Raw genomic sequence first — 15928 nt, 5'->3', positions numbered from 1 at the left:
AGATGTTAGGTGTGTAGAAGTAGGTAGAACTGAAGTTGTACCTTTCTTCAGAAGTTCATAAAGCTGAAATCTGATGGGCCCCACAATGTATCCTTCCAGTCAGTCTACTGTGTTTATGTGCTTTAGATGCAATCTGAAGTGTTCTCGCAAGCTAGGCTGCAATGATTTCCCTGCTTAGTAACTGAGTATGGCAAAATGAAGAAAAGCTGCTGCCTCAAAACCATAGAAACCAATTCTGGAGTGAAGGAACCCAGAAGGGGAGAAAATATAAAAGGGCATCTTATAGGCTATAGGTCAGTAAACATGTAATCAAGGAATGGTCCAAACCCCAGGTTGGCCATTTGAAGTATTCTGACCTTGAAAATAATGTTTCAAGATTGAAAAAAGCTCCAGACTTTATGGAATGTCTCATTTTGAGGTTCAAATACCTCATTTACAGATAAGATTTTCCATGACAAAAATGCACAGCAGATTCATAATAAATTTTTGAAGGAGAGCAGAAGGAGATCAGGAAAGATTCGAGATTATCTTCCTCCCCAAAATGTGTTTTTGTAGGCTATAAATTGTTGAAAAGCATATGACTATCATGTAGTCTCCATTGTTTTGAATATTTTAATCATATTGGTTTCCTCCTATTGAAACGCACAATGAGCAGATTTTTTTTGCATCTTGCATCTTCTAAAAATTTCATTGGATGGACATGGGATGGACTTCCTCCACACAGAAGCAGGAAATGAGAAGTGGCAGCAGTGAAAATAGAATAAATTGGAAGAATTGGAAAAAGTGAGAAAATTAAACAAACTCTTACTTAGTACTGTATTCTGTGGGAAATTCTGAGGGAAATTCAAAAGAATCAAAAATTTTTAAAAAAATCACAATATTTTGGATGTTTTGTAATTTTCTTATCCACTTGGCATTTCTTATTGTTCATGTACAGTATTTATTTTTCTTCTTCTTCTACAGCATAGAAAAATGTAATCCTTGCATGGCTGAACTCTATGAGTCCTGTTGATCTTCATGGAAAATCTTCTTGAAAACAAATTCTGAAAAATGGGCAACCGCAGGTGTCTGATATAGTTCTCTAGTAAATGAACTGATTAGAAATAAATTTATAGACCAAACTAATGGAAGTTATCTTGGCATAGCAAGGCTAAATAGAAAAAGGAATGGAAGCTCGAAGGGCCTGCATTTCTTCTCCCAAATTATTTTTTCTTTGAATCCTATATAGGCTATATAATTGATAAAGAGTCCCTGATCAAAGAACTTACAATTTAGATTGGGTAAGATGAAAGGAAAGGAAATGAGTTTTTTTTTAAAAAAAAGGAGGATGAAGAAGAAGGCCAAGTGACATTAGCCCTTATGGATTAAGTTTTCTAGATGAATTTATCTACAGGGCATTTATTTGGAGAAATCTGCTTTATGGCATAACTCTGAATTGTGTTAATAGTAACCGGACACAAACAAACAAATCTTGTCATGCAGCTTTTGTTTAAATTTTGTTAATAGTGACTGGAAACAAACCTTGTCTTGCAGCTTTTATATTTACAGGCTGAAATCCACCATTTAGTGCTGATGAATCTATAATATCTGACTCAAAGTCTCGATGGTTCTTCCGGTATATGAATAATGCAACAGTTACCGAAATAGCCAAGCACACAATCACAGCTATCACAATGCCAACGTAGAGAGCGACATCATCCGAATCAGGAGCAGCTATGAGGGGGGGAAAAATGGGACACAAAGGTAGAACACATTAATTGTCCCACATATTTCTATCAGCTCCTATAGATATTTATTATAGTTGTGCAAGTTAATTGGAAATCAAATGCTCTGTCACATGATTTTGGAAGGAGGAAAAAATATTCAAAGCTTTAGTCATAACTATTTGTAACTAGACTGTCGAGGCAAATTTAATCAAGAGAGCCATTTAGCACTCTTTTCAGTGCTAATTTATTCAGCAGGGCACCTGTTAATAAAAGAGGCTATTTTTCTTTTTGGCATACTGAAGCTTTACTTTTAAAAGTAACCAAATCTTAAAAAAAATAAATGGGAAATGGCGACATATGTGATAGACAATCTGCCTACTTCTTAAAGGAAAATACTTTGAGGACAGAGCTCCATAATATGGAGACATACAAGTAATTGTATGTTGATACTTTTCAAATGTGCATGTGTATTTTATTTCTTTGAGTCTCTGTGGATCAGTGTATGCATCTGTATGTATGCATCAATTGGGGTGGCTGCATATACTTTGCCTAAAGAAATTTTAAATATCTATACATTGTTGACATGCACCCCAGACAAGCTGTGGGGAATCTATTTTTTTAATCCCAAATATGCAACTTTGCTCTAAGACTATAGGTGACTATTGAAACATTAGAAATGTGGAAGAAAATATCATACTGTCAGAAAATTCAAAACATGTTTCTAATACAGCACTGATTTCTTTTCTAAAAAAAAATCATATTTTCTATTTTTTTGTGATTTATAGTAAACTTCAGATTTGAGAACATCAGTTTTATGCATGCTGACAGAATGCAAGAAGTCTGCAATCTGTCAAGAGAGCCTAAGGCAGCTGTCCAAATCAGATTTGTTCCTCCTGTTTCAAACATGGTCTGACATGAAAATCCAAACAGCCTCTGCTTTAGACAACTTTCAAGAACAAAACAACAATTAACACCAACAGAACAAGCTGATACCTCAACATGCCTTGGATAGCTTTCTGGAATGTATTGAGATGAAGAATGAAATTAGAGCCAAAGCCATCTAACTCAATAATATTTAAGGCCCCGTATTTTTGCTGTATGAATATTTTCCATGGATAATCAACCTCCTTTCCTGGAGCCTATTCTTCCAAATGAGGTGACCAGTGATGTATTCTTTGATTGCCTTGAAGCACTGTCACCATTTGAATGTCTTTAAAGTTAAGTTTAAATTTAAAGCATCAGGCACAATTCTTCTTTCTACCAGTCTTTTAAAATACAATTGACCTCCAATTTGTTTGTAAGTGTGTGTGTGTGTGTGTACTCTTTGATGAGCTCTTACTGTTCTGTTGTTTTCATTTTACAATTGTGGTTTCATGAAGTTGCTGTCGGTTGGAGTTATTTTATTTTGATTGTGAGCTCCCCTGCAAGTTTTGTGTTTGGTTTGATTTAATTTGGCTTTTATTGAAAGACCTGGTAGAACTTTAACAAGCATATAATTATTCATTAATTCATTAGATGGATATTGCATCTTTTCTCCCAGAGCTCAAGACAATGTTTATGAAATGCCCCTTTATTTTATCCAACAAACTCCTACAGTATATCTAGGTTTGGGCTGAAAGCAAGTGACCGTCTCAAAGTCCCCAATTTTCCATGAATAAGGCTGGATTAGATCCCAGGTCTGTCTCATCTATCTCATTATAGTCCAGCATCTTAACTACTACACCACATTGACTTTATTGTATATATAGCACTTATATACAGTGCTATAAGGTAGGCCAGTATGATGAAGTCCACAATGCTGGTGAGGTGAAGTTGAACGTAATCAACATCCTACTGTGTTCATAGTTTATTCTACATTTATTCTAAATCTCAATATTTATCCTTTAAATTTTCCAGTTTATTGATTTTCACAATGCATATGAGCAAACTAAAAACAATAACAGCAAGGTAGAATTTTCTATGGTTCTGTTCTGGGAAGTAGACCAGCTTTGGTGATCTTTTCACTGATACGTTTGTAACACATCTTCTTCACTAATCCCACTGTAATATTACTTGCCAACCCATTGCTTCCCTCAAGAAATCTTTCCAAAAACCATGCCTATGTGACATAAATATGATGCACTTTTTCATGAACAGAAAATATTTTACTTATTTTTAAATAGACCAATATTACAATATTTAACTATACTTATATGCTTAAATTGGATTCCTTATTCGCATAGGCAATACCTTCTTAAAAGAAAAGATCATATTCTAAATATACGGTACTTGGTTTTGATTTTCTTTAACTCCTAAAAGCATAGGTGAACACCAATAGATTATCAAGAGACATCAGGTTCAATGTATTCTACTTAATGGAACTTAAAAAATGCATTTGAAAATGCTATTATTTTATTCTATTTTTCAGAAACGGCTTTCATGGAAAAAAAAGGGGAAGGAAAGTCATCGAGGGAACCATTTCCCCCCTTTAATCAAATTAAAATGTTGCAATTGTCCAGTGCTTTGCTGGAATCTTGGTTTCTTTGTTGTTTTTTTTAACCTTCCTTTCTCAAATTTGTTCTCAAGTTTAAGACTCACTCTTAAACAAGCAAAACATAACTCTGAAGAAGTTGAACCTCTCTTCCCCAATGTTTGTACAACCTGGCAGAAAGTAACTCTTGGATCAGCTAATCAGAATCCAAGCACATATTATCAAGCAACACTTACAAGAAAATCCATATTCATTCTGGGTTCTCTGTTCAGTTGAAATAGGGTAAATGAAACCTTTAAAAGAAAAAAAAAAAGATGGGAATAAAATCAAATTAACACAGGGAGCTTTTAAACACATACATTCACACATACCCACAGTCACACACAAATGTTTTAATTTAAAAATAAAACAAAAGGAATGGAAAAGGGAAGGAAAGGTAAAGGAAACTCGTGGCATTTTAAAATTCAGATTCAGCACAACTATTATAACTTTGCATCTCCTGTCTGCTCAATAGTCTTACTAAGAATTAATAAGTAGACAGATTGAATTTCAGAGCCAAAAATTGGTCTCGAGTCACTAACTTTGGAGTGCTTAAAATCTTTCTTTTATTGAGCATAAACTCTAATGGATCTAATTTATTTCAGACATCAAGGATCATTAGCATATGGAAAGTCTTCTTCCTCCCAATTCCTGCCATATGCTTTAATTCCCAGGATATATTCAGAGGGCTCTAAATAGTTTTTTATTTAATTATAGAAGCTAGCTGCTGGTCTAATAGAACTGAAAGAGGCTTGCCTTCAATGGTCAAAGGTTAAATATCCATTTGCCAAGCGTTCAACCCATGGAAAAGCATCATTCCCTCCACTCTTCCTTTTCCCCTAGATTTCAGGGGAATGGTTTTTAACCTTCCCTCTAATAGAAATCCAATTCTGTTCTCTGGGGAGCAAGCAATTTGCCAGAGAGTTGGAAAAGGCATATGTTCCATTTGAGATCATTAGAAAATCAATAGGAACCTTGACATCATAAAGTAATTTATTTTAGATTTTTGAAGCTTTGTGTAATATTGACAAAACTATAACACAATTTTTTTTCCTACAAGAAACAAATAGAAAGAAAAGTGACTTTCCCCTGATTTTTAGTGATAATGCAATTCTCAAGCAATCTATTTTTTTTCTCTCGAGCAATTTGCTCTGAAGCTGTGTAGTAAAGGGAAAAAAAGCTGTTGTTTTTTTGGTCTATGCCAATGGAGAAACATTTAGCTGGAACCAAATTCCCACTGTGATGAGTGGAAATTGTACTTCTAAATAAGCATGTTCAGAATCAAGGAAACAGCTGGGAGGATGTTGGCTTACTTACTTTTAAAAAAAGGAACCAAAATCCAAAGAAACCTGAAATGATGGAATTTTTTTTCCATCTAAAATATTGGATTCCAGGTCCATCTCTCAGCAATTAAATTTTGAAGCCATTTTAAAATACCATGAGAATGAGTTTGAAAAACAGAAGCCACTTTGATAAGCCATAACACAAATTTCAATATAATATTGCTTAGTATTTGATGATTAAAAAAGGTTTTTTCATCAATGTAGGCTACACTCCTATAGAGAAATGGCAATCAGTTTATCCATCTTGTTACAGAATCCTTACATCATGGATCTATTATCTTCAATGGATCAAAGTATGAAAACCAACAACTTTCACAATTTTCATGCTTTAGCATGATTTTCAATAAAGAAAGCACAATTTATAAAAAATTTACTTTCAAGTTTTCACGTTCTTTTGACCAAGTAGTGCAAGACCATTTTTTGCAGTTATCCTTCACAAACTAGGAACATGATACACATTAAGCAAGGCAATTCCATTGCATATGTAACTGCTGATGCTCAAATATTGCTGCACAAGTAGCATTTGCAAACACAGGATATGCTTCTCCAACCTACCAACCTACACAGATATTTTTATGTTTGTGGCTTCTTGCTCATAGTTTTCAACAATGACACATATTATGGTACCTTACATTAATAACAATAAGCTTCAAGAGAGGTATAAGTTTCTTTTTAAACCCCCCGCTCAAAAAAAAAAAGAAAGAAAAAGAAAAAAAGTGGGAAAACCTATGAATTGCTGAAATTGAATCAGCCTAGTTTTGAAATTACTGTACATAATTCTGAGAATTTGCATGGTCATGATCCATAATAAAAAAATTGATTTCAGCTGACACTATTCGGAAATATCCAGTGCCTATTCTAATATACTCCCATTATGAAATGCTCCTAAGTATATATTTTCACAATTTTGTTCCTTATGCCACTGATATTGACATTGGCATGTGTTGCCACAAGGTTCCTCAAACAGTCCTCCTTTTTTCTCTCTCTTTTGCCACTCAGCTGAGAAGTGCTATTTTACTCAAGAGTATGGAGTTGTCAAGGACAAACACAGTCAGCCCATCTCTCATTCCAAGAATCGCTAAACTAATATTACATTGCTATGTTGGATTTAAAAAAAACTTCTGCTTCAATTCTGAGGTGCTATGGTTTGCTTTGATAGTACTTCCAGATAAGTCATTCTTCCCATATTCCAAAAGTCAACTGCCTGAATAAAGAGAACAAATAAATCCACACTGGGAAGTCCCAAGCCATGCACAAATTTAAGTTATAGCTACAGGTAGTCCTGGATTTATCACTGTAATTGAGCCCAGAATTATGGTTCAAGGTTGACTCAGCCTTCCATCCTTCCGAGGTAGGTAAAATGAGGACCCAGATTGTTGGGGGCAATTAAGCTGACTTTGTAATAATGCCGCTTGGGGGGTGTATGAAAGCCCTAATAAGCAGGCATATACATAGAATGAAGGCTACTGCTAAGCTTGTAAGCCGCCCTGAGTCTTCGGAGAAGGGCGGGATATAAATGGAATTAAAATAAATAAAATAAATAAAATAAAGAGATCATCATGTAACCAACCTGATATTACAATTTTTTTGTGGTGGTCATTAAGCAAACAAAAGGCTTGTTAAGTGAAGCCATTATCCACAATGTGCAATTTTTGCTGAAAGTAAATGTTGGTTTCTGGCTAAAAATGTCATTAATCACAAACACAGGTCTGAAGCAAACAACCACTTGGGTACCGTACTTTCTTTTCTTGAATAATAATATTCATTTTCATTTTTTTCCTCCAAAAATAATGAAGTGGGTAAAAAAGGCTGGCGAGTATCAAGGAGGTGACATCATGAATATGTATTACTCCAGGGGATCCCATTTGCAATATCGCTATTGATGGATCACCTACGCCAAGAAGATGCAACACGTAGATGCAACAGATGGAATTGGGAAGACATAAGAGGTTAAGTGATATGAATATCTAAAATCATTTTAGTTGACAGATTGAGGATCACACTGAAATTCAAATTGCTGCTGATAAGTGCAAACCTAATTTTTGTAGCTCTGTGGGACTGGAAAAACAAAATGTCTAAACCCCAGTAACTAAAACAGTTATTGCCTGTTTTAGTAACTGTTCTGGGGAAAAAGTAGCTAAAAAACTTGATTTTCTTCTTTGCCGTTTCAGCACACATACACCCTGGAGAACAGGGACTCATTTTAAGAATTTGTCATATATCAAAAATAATTTTTCTTAGTGCATTTAAAGACCAGCGAAGAAAAATATTGTGAGAATACACATGATTGACAGTTGACAATTGCTTCTGCACAAATATGAGAATTTCAAAAGCGGCGTTTTCCCCTCTTCTGCTTCTCTATCTGATCTTTACATAATAAGAAAGGGCATTTTCCTCAGATAATGAGGCAAATCTGGTGAGATTAATACCTGTAATAACAGAAAAATGACTTTTCTCCGAGCTTCAAAGCAAGAGTAGCGTAAAGCTGGGATTTGTTCTTTTTCCTTGATCTATTTTCCTCATGGTCTCAGCACTACTGCACGGTAGGTACCTGGGGTTCTTCTGATAACACCATCACATTAAAAAAAAACCTCAAGTAAATGTATAAAAAGCTGCTGCTTAATTTGACTCCATAATAATTTCTGGGCATTGCTGCTCTGAGACTTGAGCTGCTGAGTTGCAGTCAACAACTTGTCTTGGGAGAAAAAGTAATTTAAAAAGCCTCAAGTGGTTGTTTTTTTTTTTTTTAAGAAGCAACACATTTCCCAAGGATTCTGTATTTTTTACCCCCTAACTTCTTGTGTCTTTAGTACTAGAGTAGTTACACTGATATTAATACAGTGTTTACATATGTCCCTGCATTTAAATTAATGCATCACATTAATTTGCATGCCAGTAACCAGTCCACCCAAACAAGTAAAGCCCCATCCGCAGGATGCAGGCAGCACACAAAACCATGCACCTTCCAGTCCGCAGAAAAACGTCTCTCCAAGTAACCGGTCCCTGGTGCCCAAAAGGTTGGGGACCTCTGCACTAAGGGATCTTTCAGTGAAATTAAATACATATAATAGCCCCACCCACTTAGAAAGGCTTTGGGGTTTTTTTGGGGGGGGGAGTGGTTTGCACTAATGCTAGGGAAGATGGAAGGAATGAAAAATAGAGGGTGAGTAGCAACGTGGGTTAGTTTCAATCAGTGGCGTAGCGTGGGTTGTCAGCACCCGGGGCAAGGCAAGTAATTTGCGCCCCCTAACCCGTGGATTTTAGCACTCAAGTCTCTTCCACTAGCTCAGGAATTCTGGGAGTTGAAGTCCATGAGTCATAAAAGAGCCAAGGTTGCCTACCCCTGAGTTAGGTTCAAGGCAAAAAAGGGTCTCTGGAGAACAGGGAAAATGCTAGTTTAAAACTGAAACAAGGCAACTTTAAGGTGCCTCAGCTGTGATTTAGGATGAGACAAAGAGAGGACATGGCATTGAAAATGGTTAATGGGGCATGTTTGTTCCACTCTTAGTGGACGTCAAGATAAACCCCAGGAGAGAATGACCTTACAACAGATGTGAATAGGCTTGGACTACCTTTGTAGATTGAGTGCATACATCACATGGAGTGATGATGGGCTTCATCAAGATTTATGATCCCACAATTGGCTAGTTTTCTCCATCTTGTCCTAAACCCTGGATACCAACCACAGTTTATGGCTTAGCATGGGGCGTGGGGTTGACCCAACATGTTAGGCGACAATGACTTCCAACTTACAATGCCTCAGCTTCCCAAGGTTATTCCAAAGCCGGAAAAGCCAACCAACCCACCCTGCAGCTTTGCCTGCTTAGGCTGAACCCCAGGAGTTCATACTTGCTGCAGCGCCCGACCTATTTTCTGCCCAGACGCTGCTTATCCAAGCCAAACCGCCTCCTTGTCTTTGGCACCTCGCCCCAAAGATTCGCCGGCCTGGCTGGAAACTCTCGCTGCTGGCGATGTGTGTCGGGGGGGGGGCGGTCCCGATCGCCTCCTGCAGGGGGAACCGAGTGGCCGCAGAGAGTCAATACGGCAGCAGCAGGAGGAGGAGGAGGAGCAGCAGCAGCAGCAAGCAGCCGCAGGTGCGGCGGCTGCAGTTGTTACCTTTGCCTCCGGGAAAGGAGGAGACGGGGGCGGGAGCTGGGTCGGGGGGGCCGGGCTTGCAGGTTGAGAGCCAAGCGGAGGAGAACCGTGGTGGGAGAAAGAGAGGGAGGCAAGATGCCGCCAAGCCTCCCCACCCCCACCCGAGAAAGGAGGCAATCCGTAGCCGCGAGAGGACGGGATCCCGCTCTGGCTGGGCGCAGTGAAGGCGGTTGCTTTCTACGCTCCGCCCGATCGCTCGCTCGCTCCTCCGACCCTCGGCGAAGCGGAATCGTCCCCCTTCGGCGAGCTTAATGGGCGCCCCCCCAGATGTTGCGCCCGGTGCGGCCGGCCCCCCCTGCACCCCCCACGCTACGCCACTGGTTTCAATTATACAAGGAATGGGTGAACCATTGGAAGACCTGAAGGAGCAAGTTGAGCACAGAGCATCTTAGAGAAAAATCTATCCAGTTATGTGATCACTAAGAGTCAACACTGACTTGAAGGCACATAATCATCATCAATCAGAAAGACTTTGGTTTGCACTAATGATGCCATAGGTCAGTGTTGACACCAGATATACTAGCAATAAATCACATACATTTATCTTTTTTCTGAATAGCTAATTATTGCCAACTAGAGATCACCTTGGAATATGAAGCTCAGGAGATTCTCCAGCTATTTACTCATCTATTTGATACTGACTTTTTCTGAGGTTAAGCTTAAGTGAATCCTGCCTTCCAAGCAGTGGAAATGTCATCCCACACTTTAGAGACAAATAAAAAAAGGCACATAGTTATCACATAATAGCTATTAAATCTTCCCCCACCCCAATTTCAAACTAAACATGACTATTATTTTTAAATCTTTCTTTTAATTAAGGAATTATACATTTCTCTTTGGAGAAATGCAAGACATGCATATGTATAATATTGTAAAAATCTCATGGTTGATTTTCAAAAATGATCAGCTTTGATGCTTCGTGATTGACCACAGACCGGGTATTAAGGCAATTTGTATGTTCAAAAAAAAAAAAGTTCAAGGATGCCAAAAGCAAGATGAATAGGTTAAGACTATAAAGGAAAATGAAAGACAAGTTTGTTGAGCAGCCTTTAATTAAAAGTCATTTGGGAAGAGAATGAAATGCCCTTTTTGAAATGCCAGTAGGATATTAACATCTTATCAAATAGGATTAAATCTCTGTTCAAATCTCCATCCAGTCACAAGACTCGGAGAGAGCTTTAAGAATAGTCATTAAACACAAGAGAGAGCTATAAAGAGAAAAGAGAAAAAAAGAACTACGAACACTGACTTGGCCAACTTGGAAATGGACAAAATCAAGAAGTAGCTACATGAATGGCACTTTTCAGGTAGAACAATTGCAGTCCTTCTATGGGAAAAGAACAAAGTAGTCTTCCTCATCTTATTGTTGGCTAGGTGTGTTGCTCCATTATCTTATTATAACAGAATTTTTCTGGCCTGGGATGTGTTTTGGAATTATTTTACCACTGTATCCTACTCTTTAAGTAGAAGCTGCAAAGAAAAAGCTCCCTCTTGGCCCAGGCTGAGGTCAAGGAGAAGGAAAGCGTATTGCATCCTCTAGCTTTCTTTTAATCTGCTTGCTACCTGTGGGAAACTGCTCCTGTTTCAGCTTCCTGGGATAAGGCTTAAAAAGAATCATTGTTCGGGATACTGAAGTTGATGCTGGCAAGGTCAGCATGAAAGGGCTACTCCAACAGAGGCCATTCCTTTGGACTCTTGATGGGGACAGAGCTGAAAAATATATGGGTAGTGGCTGGAATCTGGTTTGTCAAGACATTTGTTAAGATCTGTGTCAAGAAAAGGAGGAAGAGTGGACCATGGAGTGTGTGAGCTGATGGAAAACAATAAAAATAAAAAATCTGGCAGGGACAGAAATGGCGAAAAACAACAATTGACCCACTGGATTAAAAAAGGTTAGAGAAAGACGAGTTAATCTCTTTCTCTGAATGACGTTTGTTGCTATTTTGTTTCTAGCCAGCCCTAAATATTTTAGCTACCATTTTGTTATCTGACATGAATATTGGTACAAATGTAATTTAATATAATGATATATTTACTAAACTTTACCCTCTCCCCCAAAAAAAATCCCTCTAGCCCTTTTACAACTAGCTCTTTTTACCGAGGTATACAGCATTGATATTTGGTATTATTTGCAAAAAGAAAAAAAGTTCATAGTAAAATTAATTATTCTGGAGGGCAACTGAATAGTTTTTAATTTGTCGGTCAACATACCATATGGGTGAAGTCTAATTAAATCCCTTATAACAATTAAATAACTGTAAAGTTTCCACCTGAATGTTGTTGTCTACTTAGGCAACCTCCTCTAATAATGGCACTATAGCTAGTTTTCTAATTCACTCTCTGTGAAGGAATTGGTTTATTGACTATTCATCCTTTCACATTAGGGGGAAAATACTAACTACAGAATGGGAGAGAGAGAGAGAGAGAGAGAGAGAGAGAGAGAGAGAGAGAGAGAGAGAGAGAGAGAGAGAGGGAGAGAGCGCTAGTGTTTGGGCAAGATCATTAGTTTGAATAAATGTGACGGCCAAGTTGAACCAGAAATATCAGAGTTAGCAGTAAGAAGAAACTACAGCTTTGGGTGAAAAATACAGTAATTACAAGCAATGGAGAGGGGAAAGGAAAGCTCCATAGTTTTTATTCCAAGAGAAATCAATACCAGTTCAGACTGCTATTTTACACAGGAATAGGGATAGATGTATGAAAGAGCTTATTGATTGCCTGAGTGATATAACTGTAGTGAATAATAAACTGCAAAGAAAATACTTCTAAATGTGACCAAGATTTACTAAGATATCTTGTTTACATAGCAGCCCTTCTTGTGGATTGTGCAGGAAAGGTGTGATTGATTGTACAGAAAAGATGAGGCAGTTAAGTGATTCTTTGGCCAGTTCATTTAAATTGGCTTTGGGTGATCATATGGTACTACATTACTTCCTCAGTAATGGTTGCACCCATATAAAGTGCTGTTGTCAGAATAGAGGTAAGCAGCTGTCACCATCACTGCAATTCAGATGGTGTGGAAGGTAGCAGGGTAGAGAGGAATGGCAAAGGAGTGGAGAAGAGATAATAGCATTTGGCAGGATCCATACATGCTTTGAGTTCTTGGATTTTTAGAAGTACCCAATCATTCTGACTACTTCCTGCCCTCTTTCCTTCAATGCAAGCACTGAATTCTGATTAATATGAATAATAATAAATTAAGTACTATGAATACCTTTTATGTCAGAACTTGCATTGTTCATCTATTATCTTCAGTAATACATTAATTTGAATTTAACTAGAAACTGAGGAAACGTGTATGTTAAAGTAGACATTTGATTTACAAGATTATCCTAAACCAAGATTATATTAACTGGCTGCACAATTGGAAGAACTTTTCAGCATGATGGAAGAGTAGAGATGGAACTGTGTAACAGGTAGAACTATCTAGGAAAGCAATAAGCTCTCTTGTATTGGATGTATTTAAAGTGACATTGAAAAGCCACCTGAGATGCATTAATATGGGTTTCTAAATTGTGCAGAAGGACTAACCCTAAATGACTGCATTATTCTCTAATTCAGATGGGCAATACAGGATGAAGACTTAAAACTTTGCAACAAGATGGTTCATACTTAAATGAACAGTTTAGGAGTCTGTTTGAATTAGTCAAGAGAGTCAAGGATAGAACAGTAACTGCAGGTATAGGAAAGATATTTGATGAAGCTAGAGCAGGGGTGTCAAACTGCGGACGCGTCATCAGGAAACCGCGCCCGCTCCATTGCCGGCAATGGAGAAAAAGCTCCAATACGTCGCGTGACATCACAAGTTTGACATCTCTAAGCTAGAGGAACAAAGCAGCACTAATTCTTTCTCTTGATTTGACTAAAAGCTTGATAGGAGTTGGATGTTATATGTTTCATTTGGCTATTTATGATCTGCCAAACAAACCTGAATTCCTAGTTCTGCTCATATAAATTATACGAAAGGTTATAACTTTCATTCTTGCAGAGTCTTTTAACAACTGCATGCTATTGCTGCTTTGCCCAACTTAAAAAGTGGAAAAAATAGACGCAATCACATTATGGCCAACTACTGTGGTTGTAAGAAAGATTCTTGAAGGGAAAGAGAGGGAGAAAGGTACCAGAGGCCTTTTTCATTTACATTCTTCGTTCTTCATCATATCAATGGAGCACTGGTATTATAAGACTATTGCCACCAGTGAAAAATTGTTCTTTGTAAGAAATCTTAGTATATTTAGTATCCTGTAGTATAATTACTAGGTGGAATAATAAATAGATAAATTCACAATCAGCTAGTCATGGTGATATGTATGGCTTTTTGTTACATGTGAGCATTAAGGCATTAAACAAACCATTGCTTAGCAAAAGATTATAACCTAGTTTAAGTTTGACTTTGATTAATCTAATAATAATGCATGCAGTGTGGCAAATTACATATTACTTTTAATGTACAATATTTAGTGAAATTTGTTTGGGAAACCCATAGGAGATTAAGTAGGCTGGTGCTTTATTCTGCAAGCAGAAAAGACCCCTTCATTTGCTTCAATGGGGTTTTTCAGTTTCTTATTCAGGAAAAAAAATCCCAGCATGCTAGGCATTAAAGGCAGTGTTTATTTTGTCTCTATGCAGAATTGCACCCTGTAGCTGAAAAGAATAGCCCCTCTTTAGTTAATCACTTGCCTTGAAGAATATTGGTGGAGCCAAAAAACTGTAAAACATTGGTGGATATGAAAATCATGGGTGGCAAATCAAAACTTTTAGAGGTCTCATTAAGGAGTGATTAAAAAGTCAAGTGGACAGCTACAATGCTGCAATAGAAGATCTACTTGTTTTTTATGTGGGATGCAGAGATGATATCTTAACTTATTTTATTATAGTCTGTATAGTCTGTATACACCCCTGGGCTGGCTCATATTTCAGGATTATAAATGAACAACTGTGCACCTCTCAACTGTAAAATACTTGGACATAATTAACTCAAGCAAAGAAATCTTAATTAGCACAATGGTCTAAGAGAGTGATACCACCCTGGGGATGGCTAGTGGCTTGAGGTCACTCCTTCTGCCTTGTTAACTTTTTAGTCCTGTGATATTTTTTTAACTCCGATTTTTTTTATTTTAACTTTTTTCTTAACTTTGTTTTAATTTATGCTTTTATTATAATGTTTTACTATATTGTAAACCACCAAGAGTCACTTTAAGTGATATGCATGGTATAGAAATTTAATAAATAAATGTAATCTAAGTATACGTACGTAGGTTACTTAATAGATCATAAACTTTCCTAAAAGTAGCAAAGTCTTTAAACTTAGCAATACAACCTTGCTAAAGAAAAGTATGGTATATATATAATATTAGTACCTGGAGGAACTTTATTTCCACTCCAAATTTCTGTGCAAAAGGTTGTTTCATCATACATGCAACAACAGTACAATCCTATCTAAATATAAAGTGGCAGTATAAAATACAAACTGCTGGAAATAAAGAATATTTTTTTCTTCATAATTTATCACAACAGGTCATTCACACTCCAGGTAGTTCTCGACTTACAACCACAACTGAGCCCAAAATTTCTGTTGCTAAGTGAGTCACTTGTTAAGTGAGTTTTGCATCATTTTGTGACCTTTCCTGCCACAGTTGTTAAGTGAATCACTGCAGTTGTTAAGTTAGTAAAACAGTTGTTAAGTGAATCTGGCTTCCCCATTGACTTTGTCAGAAGGTCACAAAAGGGATCACATGACCCCAGGACACTGCAACCGTCATAAATATGAGTCAGATGCCAAACATCTGAATTTTGATCACATGACCATGAGGATGCTGCAATGGTCATAAATATGTAAAACAGTCATAGGTCACTTTTTTCAACGCCGCTGTAACTTTGAATTGATTGTTGTCCATTTAAGTTGTAACTTTTGAATGGATTAAATGAACTTTTGTAAGTCGAGGACTAGCTGTTTTGAAGTGATGCATAATTTGCTGTATTATCTCCAAGGCATACAATCAGGTAGTTAATTTCAGAATAGACTTTTTTTCTGCATCTAGCATTACCAAAGTCTGACAGTTTTGAAAATTGTCTAATCTTTCTAGAGATTCCTTTCCTTCCTTTATAAAGGTGAAATGCAACATAAAATGGCTATCAAGATCTGAAGAACACTTTGAAATGAGTATTATGAGCTTTATTGGTCTTCCTTTACAATACCTTGAACAAAAAAAGGA

The 15928-nt window shown here is 37.1% G+C and overlaps 1 protein-coding gene across 2 annotated transcripts in view; it reads right to left on the bottom strand.

The window, feature by feature from the left end:
• UNC5C (unc-5 netrin receptor C) overlaps positions 1-15928 on the bottom strand; it is a gene marked incomplete at both ends in the record, with an annotated part of 331254 nt that overhangs the window by 37198 nt on the left and 278128 nt on the right. The window contains 2 exons of one of the 2 annotated variants that reach the window (XM_083367827.1): positions 1522-1713; positions 4413-4469. In XM_083367827.1, the coding sequence (XP_083223953.1) occupies positions 1522-1713; positions 4413-4469 (249 nt within the window). The remainder of the gene's footprint in view (positions 1-1521; positions 1714-4412; positions 4470-15928) is intronic. The other variant, XM_083367828.1, reaches the window with a different exon arrangement.

Source organism: Vipera ursinii (assembly GCF_947247035.1).
Source record: "Vipera ursinii genome assembly, chromosome: 7".
NCBI lineage: Eukaryota > Metazoa > Chordata > Lepidosauria > Squamata > Viperidae > Vipera > Vipera ursinii.
Note: the sequence above shows the minus strand (reverse complement) of the source record. Positions and strands in the feature narration are given on the sequence as shown.